Source organism: Xenopus tropicalis, chromosome 10, assembly GCF_000004195.4.
Source record: "Xenopus tropicalis strain Nigerian chromosome 10, UCB_Xtro_10.0, whole genome shotgun sequence".
Taxonomy (NCBI): Eukaryota; Metazoa; Chordata; class Amphibia; order Anura; family Pipidae; genus Xenopus; species Xenopus tropicalis.
In genome coordinates this window covers 43,312,680-43,323,280 of record NC_030686.2, presented here as the reverse complement: position 1 = coordinate 43,323,280, position 10,601 = coordinate 43,312,680, and the positions used below count along the sequence as shown (strand labels likewise).

Here is a 10,601-nt window from a genome sequence, read left to right as displayed (position 1 = left end):
GTAGATAACAAGTTGTCTAATTCCAGGCAGTGTCATTCTGTGGCTACTAAAGCAAATAAAGTGCTGTCTTGTATAAAAAAGGGCATTGACTCAAGGGATGAGAACATAATTTTGCCCCTTTATAGGTCCCTGGTAAGGCTTCACCTTGAGTATGGGGGGCAGTTTTAGGCTCCAGTCCTTAAGAAGGATATTAATGAGCTGGAGAGAGTGCAGAGACTGCAATTAAACTATGAGGTTAGACTGTCGAGGTTGGGGTTGTTTTCTCTGGAAAAGAGGCGCTTGCGAGGGGACATGATTACTCTGTACAAGTACATTAGAGGGGATTATAGGCAGGTAGGGGGGGGTTCTTTTTTTCCCATAAAAACAATCAACGCACCCGAGGCCCCCCCTTTAGATTAGAGGAGCGGAGCTTCCATTTGAAGCAGCGTCGGGGGTTCCTCACGGGGAGGGCAGTGAGGTTGGGGAATGCCCCCCCTAGTGATGGGGTAATGGCAGATTCAGTTAATGCCTATAAGAGGGGCCTGGATGAGTTCTTGAACAAGCAGAATATCCAAGGCTATTGTGATACTAATATCTACAGTTAGTACTAGTGGTTGTATTTATAGTTTATGTATGTGAGTGTATAGATTGGTAGGTGTGGGTGCTGGGTTTACTTGGAAGGGTTGAACTTGATGGACTCTGGTCTTTTTTCAACCCTATGTAACCTTTGGTATAATATAGAAGGGCCTATTCTTAGCAACTATTATAATTTTTGAAATATTTACTTTCCTCTTCTGACTCTGCAGCTTTCAAATGGGGGTCACTGACCCCGGCAGCCAAATAACTATTGCTCTGTGAGGCTCCAGTTGCCACCTCACCCCTTTAATGGCTAAACGCACCCTACGAGTCGGATGTTGCTGCAAAATCCCATGCTGTTCCATGAGAAGAACAGATAAAATCTGACCAATCTCCCATGGAGTTTAGCTCCAATACCGGCCTCATATTGAATCCACACCCTGCATGGCTAATTAGCAATTAATGCATGCTGCAGACTGAACTGATTTCTGTGCAGCCATGCAGGTAAATTAATTGCCAGTTAGCCATGCAGGCTGTGGTGGCAACCCTATCTGTTACTGTTTTTTTATTACATATCTTTCTCTTCAGGCTTCTCCTTTTCATATTCCGGTCTCATTACAACTACTGGTTGCTAGGATAATTTGGACCCTAGCAACCAGAAAGCTGCTGGGGAGCTGGTGAACACAAACCTAAATAATTCAAAAACCACAAATAATAAAAGATAAGGAGCAGGTGCAAAGTGTGTCAGAAAAGCGCATTCTACATCATACTAAGAGTTAATTTCAAGGGGAACAACCCCTTTAACGCAGATCATCCACATACTCTGCTGTTATGGGCACAGACACTGCTCCCATTCCCCCACATAAATGGCTGCAGCAAGGCCAGGCGGCCTGTTCCCTGTGTATAGAGATTGTATTAACCATAACTGTCCAGCACAAAGCTGTAGTAGACAGATTGCTCTCTCCCTACTATACCTGCTATCCAACAGCCCCAGTCCCTTCCCAGAGGCTATTATCCCACTGCTACTATAGGCACCATCTCTCCCTACTATACCTGCTATCCCACAGCCCCAGTCCCTTCCCAGAGGCTATTATCCCCCCACTGCTACTATAGGCACCATCTCTCCCTACTATACCTGCTATCCCACAGCCCCAGTCCCTTCCCAGAGGCTATTATCCCCCCACTGCTACTATAGGCACCATCTCTCCCTACTATACCTGCTATCCCACAGCCCCAGTCCCTTCCCAGAGGCTATTATCCCCCCACTGCTACTATAGGCACCATCTCTCCCTACTATACCTGCTATCCCACAGCCCCAGTCCCTTCCCAGAGGCTATTATCCCCCCACTGCTACTATAGGCACCATCTCTCCCTACTATACCTGCTGTCCCCCAGCCCCAGTCCCTTCCCAGAGGCTATTATCCCCCCACTGCTACTATAGGCACCATCTCTCCCTACTATACCTGCTATCCCACAGCCCCAGTCCCTTCCCAGAGCCTATTATCCCCCCACTGCTACTATAGGCACCATTTCTCCCTACTATACCTGCTATCCCACAGCCCCAGTCCCTTCCCAGAGGCTATTATCCCCCCACTGCTACTATAGGCACCATCTCTCCCTACTATACCTGCTATCCCACAGCCCCAGTCCCTTCCCAGAGGCTATTATCCCCCACTGCTACTATAGGCACCATCTCTCCCTACTATACCTGCTATCCCACAGCCACAGTCCCTACCCAGAGGCTATAATCCCACTGCTACTATAGGCACCATCTCTCCCTACTATACCTGCTATCCCCCAGCCCCAGTCCCTTCCCAGAGGCTATTATCCCCCCACTGCTACTATAGGCACCATCTCTCCCTACTATACCTGCTATCCCACAGCCCCAGTCCCTTCCCAGAGCCTATTATCCCCCCACTGCTACTATAGGCACCATCTCTCCCTACTATACCTGCTATCCCACAGCCCCAGTCCCTTCCCAGAGGCTATTATCCCCCCACTGCTACTATAGGCACCATCTCTCCCTACTATACCTGCTATCCCACAGCCCCAGTCCCTTCCCAGAGGCTATTATCCCCCCACTGCTACTATAGGCACCATCTCTCCCTATTATACCTGCTATCCCACAGCCCCAGTCCCTTCCCAGAGGCTATTATCCCCCACTGCTACTATAGGCACCATCTCTCCCTACTATACCTGCTATCCCACAGCCACAGTCCCTACCCAGAGGCTATAATCCCACTGCTACTATAGGCACCATCTCTCCCTACTATACCTGCTATCCCACAGCCCCAGTCCCTTCCCAGAGGCTATTATCCCCCCACTGCTACTATAGGCACCATCTCTCCCTACTATACCTGCTATCCCACAGCCCCAGTCCCTTCCCAGAGGCTATTATCCCCCCACTGCTACTATAGGCACCATCTCTCCCTACTATACCTGCTATCCCACAGCCCCAGTCCCTTCCCAGAGGCTATTATCCCCCCACTGCTACTATAGGCACCATCTCTCCCTATTATACCTGCTATCCCACAGCCCCAGTCCCTTCCCAGAGGCTATTATCCCCCACTGCTACTATAGGCACCATCTCTCCCTACTATACCTGCTATCCCACAGCCACAGTCCCTACCCAGAGGCTATAATCCCACTGCTACTATAGGCACCATCTCTCCCTACTATACCTGCTATCCCACAGCCCCAGTCCCTTCCCAGAGGCTATTATCCCCCCACTGCTACTATAGGCACCATCTCTCCCTACTATACCTGCTATCCCACAGCCCCAGTCCCTTCCCAGAGGCTATTATCCCCCCACTGCTACTATAGGCACCATCTCTCCCTACTATACCTGCTATCCCACAGCCCCAGTCCCTTCCCAGAGGCTATTATCCCCCCACTGCTACTATAGGCACCATCTCTCCCTATTATACCTGCTATCCCACAGTCCCTTCCCAGAGGCTATTATCCCCTCACTGCTACTATAGGCACCATCTCTCCCTACTATACCTGCTATCCCACAGCCACAGTCCCTTCCCAGAGGCTATTATCCCCCCACTGCTACTATATACACCATCTCTCCCTACTATACCTGCTATCCCACAGCCCCAGTCCCTTCCCAGAGGCTATTATCCCCCCACTGCTACTATAGGCACCATCTCTCCCTACTATACCTGCTATCCCACAGCCCCAGTCCCTTCCCAGAGGCTATTATCCCCTCACTGCTACTATAGGCACCATCTCTCCCTACTATACCTGCTATCCCACAGCCCCAGTCCCTTCCCAGAGGCTATTATCCCCCCACTGCTACTATAGGCACCATCTCTCCCTACTATACCTGCTATCCCACAGCCCCAGTCCCTTCCCAGAGGCTATTATCCCACTGCTACTATAGGCACCATCTCTCCCTATTATACCTGCTATCCCACAGTCCCTTCCCATAGCCTATTATGCCCAAGGTTACTACTGGTTATGGCTTTCTATTACAAAATACAAAGCTCTGCTACAGTTAGTAGATTTTACACGGTTCTGAAATTGGCTCAAAACATGAATTATACAGCTCCGGCCACACTTGCGAAATCTGAATACCATGAATGTTTAGGATAACTGGATTCCCCGGTTGCACAGGCTTACCTAAGTATATGGCATAGAAACAACACACAGAATGTTATAGGTAAAACCAATGCAATAAAACACTAAATCAAACTCACATTGAGACTGATGGCCAAGCTTCCAGTAATGTAAAACTGAAAAGGCAATAAAATGGCTACAACATGCAATTAAATTACTGAAATAAAATAATTACAGAGAGTAATTACTGCTGACATTAGTCACACAGGTCAATAAAACACATTTATGGCGGAAAAAACACTGAATGCAGTAAAATAAAAGTAAATGTGTGTTTGTGTGTGAGTAGCAAGTTATGGCGAGTCAGTGTAAAAGGCATAAAGGAGTCCTTGGACCTTATACAGACACCAGAATATACTTATTAGAGAGGAATAAAGCACAAGCCTTACCTGGCCAGTCCCTGGGGCTGTTGCTGGGAAGCTCAGGCAGGGAGTAAGGGAAAGTTCCCCTTTGCTGATTACAAGATCACCATCAGCTGTGGCTGCACAGGCGTCGCCATAGCTACGTGCTCTCAGGTCTCCCAAAGGCAAAGTAACCCAATCAGCGTCAGTGCCCCCTAGTGGCAAAGCATACTGCGAGTAATTGTGCACTGCGAATCTGCCCAGACTGGCAATCTGTGGGTTCAGGCAAATGCCAGAGGGGCTGCTGTAAGGTGCCATAGTCACTCACTATTTATTGGGCTGGGGGGGCTGTTTGGGCCTCTGGGTACTTGGAATGCCAGGGCCCAGGCCCAGACTGGCAATCTGTGGGTTCAGGCAAATGCCAGAGGGGCTTCTGTAAGGTGCCATAGTCACTCACTATTTATTGGGCTGGGGGGGCTGTTTGGGCCTCTGGGTACTTGGAATGCCAGGGCCCAGGCCCAGACTGGCAATCTGTGGGTTCAGGCAAATGCCAGAGGGGCTGCTGTAAGATGCCATAGTCACTATTTATTGGGCTGGGGGGGGCTGTTTGGGTCTCTGGGTACTTGGAATGCCAGGGCCCAGGCCCAGACTGGCAATCTGTGGGTTCAGGCAAATGCCAGAGGGGCTGCTGTAAGGTGCCATAGTCACTATTTATTGGGCTGGGGGGGCTGTTTGGGTCTCTGGGTACTTGGAATGCCAGGGCCCAGGCCCAGACTGGCAATCTGTGGGTTCAGGCAAATGCCAGAGGGGCTGCTGTAAGGTGCCATAGTCACTATTTATTGGGCTGGGGGGGCTGTTTGGGTCTCTGGGTACTTGGAATGCCAGGACCCAGGCCCAGACTGGCAATCTGTGGGTTCAGGCAAATGCCAGAGGGGCTGCTGTAAGGTACCATAGTCAGTCACTATTTATTGGGCTGGGGGGGGGGGGCTGTTTGGGCCTCTGGGTACTTGGAATGCCAGGACCCAGGCCCAGACTGGCAATCTGTGGGTTCAGGCAAATGCCAGAGGGGCTGCTGTAAGATGCCATAGACAGTCACTATTTATTGGGCTGGGGGGGCTGTTTGGGCCTCTGGGTACTTGGAATGCCAGGGCCCAGGCCCAGACTGGCAATCTGTGCATTCAGGCAAATGCCAGAGGGGCTGCTGTAAGATGCCATAGTCAGTCACTATTTATTGGGCTGGGGGGGGGGGGCTGTTTGGGCCTCTGGGTACTTGGAATGCCAGGACCCAGGCCCAGACTGGCAATCTGTGGGTTCAGGCAAATGCCAGAGGGGCTGCTGTAAGGTGCCATAGGCAATTAAGCCATTTAACAAGTGAAAAGGGAAACCAAAAGGCAATAAGAGGAATAAAGCACAAGCCAATGCTTAGTCCCATTGTAGGAAGCAACACATGTACTGTAGGGCAATTGCAAGTTTAAGGGCAAGTGGGCTCCCAATTTACACACTAAGCCACTGCCCATGGCTTCCAACCTTCCCTTCTCCTTGAACCTGCTGTGGGTACACACTATCAGTCTGCACATAAACATTTTGCTAGAAAGCATGATAGTTTAACATGATAGTTTTATAAAACATATTTGTAGTTTTGCTTTGCACGGCTTTGCACCTTCAGCGAGTGATGTTGCCCATACCCATGATGTGCCTCTGTAGGGTACCAGCGGGCCCTGGGCAAAATCTCATTCACTGCCCCTAGGAATAAAACCAACCAGACTGAGCTCTTCTAGTTGATTAAAATAAGGGGACTCATTTGCCATCTGTGCAAGATGCTCCGGCCAAATGCCCCTTTTGCCCATCTATTAGAACGGCCCTGTGCCCGACCATGGCTTTTGCTGTGACTCGCAGGTACAGATGAACAAACACACACACACTGCAATAATAAAAACAGGACTTTTTGCTCCAAACAAAAATTATTTTTTTTATACATGTAAAGGACAGAAATAACTGGTTAATGTCAAATGTGTTCTTTTCATTTCTTGGTGTTACTGGTCCTTTAAGGCAGCACCCAGTGTGGGGGTAAGGTGGGTAAGGTGGGTGTCTGAAGCGCATGCAGTAGAGCGTATTCTGCACAGAATGAGGCAATCTGTATGGCAGTCCCACTTGCCTGTAATGTGTGATATAGGCGGCCTGTCCAAGGGATTTACACTGACGGGTTAATCATTAGGCATCTCTGGCACTACTTGGTGCGGGGACAGGAAGTGAGATCACTAGCAGGTCAGATCACCAGGGTCGGACTAGAGGGTGCCCACCGGGGCCTGCCCCCCCAAGGGACCCCCACCCCGGCCTCCTTCCCTGAGCCTGCATACTTTATATTTACCTCTTAGGCACGTTGGGAGAGGGGACTCTGCAGACTCAGGGATCAGTTCTTGGGACAAGGACCGGGTTTTTTCCCACTGGGTTTTTTTTCCCACCGGCCCAGTCTGACCCTGCAGATCACCATCAAGATGAGCACTTAGGGAACATTCTGGGCCCTTTGCAGAGCTACCCCCATATCTTCTGATGGGCACCCCCCTGCCCTCTGACCCATTATACTATCCGAATGTGTCACATGGGGTCACTCATTTAAGTGAAGGTAAAATAAACCTACATATAAGGACCTGTTATATAACTGAACTGTTATAGGCCCCTCCCACTTACCCATCATTCTACTTGAATGCATCACATGACATAACTCAGCTGCTGAAGGCGGCAGCGGTAGCGCCCTCGGATTTACTACGGGCAACAAAAAGCCGCTCTTGGTAACTTTAAGAGCTGAATTTCCAGATTTTAAACCAGTAATTTGTCCCTGCTAGTGCCGAGAGTGCAATTGCGCTCCCTACACTAGCACTTGGGCCCCCTCCGGCGCTGTAAAGGTAAGTGCATGGGGGGGGCATCGCAGGAGCCACCTCAGGGGCAAAAAGCACCCTTGCCCCCACCCAGATATAGCAGGATAATGGCGCTTGGTTTACGTGTGGATTTTCTGGTGCGCCACCAGGTGGGAGCTGTGAGTGAAGTTCTTGCCGCATTTCAGGCAGGCGTAGGGTTTCTCTCCCGAGTGCCCCCTCTGGTGTATAACCAGGTTGGAGCGGTGGGTGAAGCTTTTGCCACAGTCAGAGCACCCGTAGGGTTTCTCCCCGGTGTGTACCCGCTGGTGAGTGACCAGGTTGGAGCTGATGCTGAAGCTCTTGCCGCACTCCTCGCAGGTGTAGGGCCGCTCGCCCGTGTGTACCCGCTGGTGTGTGACGGCGTTGGAGCTGGTACTGAAGCTCTTGCCGCACTCCGTGCACACGTAGGGCCGGGACCCCGTATGCACCCGCATGTGCGTGATCAGGTTGGACTTCTGGGCAAACCGCTTGTGACAAACTGCGCAGGAAAAACGCGTGTTCTTCGAGTCTTTCCCTTCGGCGTCTTTGTAAAAGGAATTTTCTTCCACCTTCTCGCCCACGACGCTGTAAGGAAACTTTTTGGCTTGGACAATCTGCTGAACCCGCAACGTCCGGGGGCTTTTCTCTGGCGGAGCCGGCGGGGACCCATCGCACACCCTCTGGTTATTATTAGGGGCCTCTGGCACATTTACACTTTTATCTGATTTGCCCACAATTAGGATATTTTTGGCCAAATGAGATTGTTTCTTTTCAGCTTTGGATAATTTCCACACAGTTTTCCCGATCTTCTTTTGGGGATCAGTTTCGCGGTCTTCCATGGCTCCACCTGCCCAGACACAAACATGGCAAATAACATGAATGCACTAGCATAAAACTGGAACACTAAACATCATGAGAAACTAAACTAGTAGCGCCTTCGGCCTCCATGTGATATGATTAGATCAATAGATAGATACAGAGATAGATAGATAGATAGATAGATAGATAGATAGATAGATAAATAGATGATAGAGAGCTAGATTGATACAGAGATAGATAGAGAAATAGATACAGAGATAGATACAGATATAGATAGATACAGAGATAGATGATAGATAGATACAGAGAGAGAGAGATAGATACTGTAGATAGATAGATAGATAGATAGATGATAGATAGATAGATAGATAGATAGATAGATAGATAGATAGATTGATACAGAGATAGATAGATACATACAGAGATAGATTGATAGACAGATACAGAGATAGATTGATAGATACAGAGAGAGATAGATAGATAGATAGATAGATGGATACATACATACAGAGATAGATTGATAGACAGGGTTAGATAGATAATAGATAGATAGATAGATAGATTGATACAGAGATAGATAGATAGATAGATAGATAGATAGATAGATAGATAGATAGATACAGAGATAGATAGATGATAGATAGATAGATACATACATACATACAGAGATAGATTGATAGACAGGGTTAGATAGATAGATAGATAGATAGATAGATAGATAGATAGATAGATAGATTGATACAGAGATACATAGATAGATAGATAGATAGATACAGAGATAGATAGATAATAGATAGATACAGAGAGAGATAGATATATACTATAGATAGATAGATAGATACATAGATGATAGAGAGCTAGATTGATACAGAGATAGATAGATACATACATACAGAGATAGATTGATAGACAGGGTTAGATAGATAATAGATAGATAGATAGATAGATAGATAGATAGATAGATAGATAGATTGATACAGAGATAGATAGATAGATAGATAGATAGATAGATAGATAGATACAGAGATAGATAGATGATAGATAGATACATACATACATACAGAGATAGATTGATAGACAGGGGTAGATAGATAATAGATAGATAGATAGATAGATTGATTGATTGATACAGAGATAGATAGATACATACATACATACATACATACAGAGATAGATTGATAGACAGATACAGAGATAGATAGATAAATAGATAGACAGATAGATGATAGATACATACATACATACATACAGAGATAGATTGATAGATAGATACAGAGAGAGATAGATAGATACTGAAGATATATATATAAATAGATAGATAGATAGATGATAGATAGATAGATACAGAGATAGATAGATAGATACATACATACATACATACAGAGATAGATTGATAGACAGGGTTAGATAGATAGATAGATAGATAGATACAGAGATAGATAGATAGATAGATACAGAGATAGATGATAGATAGATAGATAGATAGATAGATAGATACAGAGATAGATGATAGATAAATACATACATACTGAGATAGACAGACAGATATAGAGATAGATAGATAGATAGATACAGAGAAAGAGATAGATACAGAGATAGATACAAAAATAGATGATAGATAAATATCTACCCCAGGGGCCCCACACCCCCCTCCAGGGCCACTGCCTATCCCCCTCCCCCCGAGTATGTAGAGAGATAGTTATAGTACATGTATGTGTACATATGTATATAGATAAATATAGTATGTAGGCAGACAGATCTACCATTACCAATAAATGCATTCTGGGAGTGGTAGCCCAGGGGCTACTTAGAAAATCCATACAGAAAAGGACTGTTTACTCACTGTGTGTATATATATATATATGTGTGTGTGTATTTCTGTTGCACAGGCAAAGGAAACAGGGATGTTTGGCGGAACAGGCACAAAAGCAATTAAGCATAATGGAGACTTTGCAGCATAAGTGCCCCCCTTACCCCCCCTCCTGGGCTCTTCTACAGAGACAGAATGTGGCCCCCATGATGCCCCAGAGCTCCTTACCTGCCCCAGCTGATGCCTATTGTGAGTGCGCCAAGGTAAGAGAATGCTTTCAATGAGCAACTCAATGCTGATTCCTGGGATGTGTAGTCTGTGCCGGCACCAACGCCGAAGCCAGCAGCCTGCAGCAGAACTACAACTCCCAGGGGACTCTGATAATGATGAAGGGGATTGGCCAGAAGGGGCCAATCGGGGTAGAGAGCTGGGAATGTTTCTGTTCTTTTTCCACATTCCATTCTGCTCATTCATGGTAGGGGCAGGGTTATAGGGAGACAGGCAGCGTATGGTCTGTAGTGCCCATTGCTCTGTACAAACACAATAAGACGCATTCCCCTT

At 47.2% G+C, this 10,601-nt stretch overlaps 1 protein-coding gene across 1 annotated transcript; it reads right to left on the bottom strand.

The window, feature by feature from the left end:
* Positions 1-6,444: 6,444 nt before the first annotated feature.
* On the bottom strand, positions 6,445-10,601 carry LOC100492859 (gastrula zinc finger protein XlCGF8.2DB). Its single transcript, XM_031894771.1, has 2 exons — positions 10,269-10,601; positions 6,445-8,258 (listed from the first exon to the last, which is right to left on the bottom strand). Exon 2 carries the CDS (start codon positions 8,248-8,250, stop codon positions 7,513-7,515), a length of 738 nt encoding a protein of 245 aa, XP_031750631.1. The 5' UTR covers positions 8,251-8,258; positions 10,269-10,601; the 3' UTR covers positions 6,445-7,512.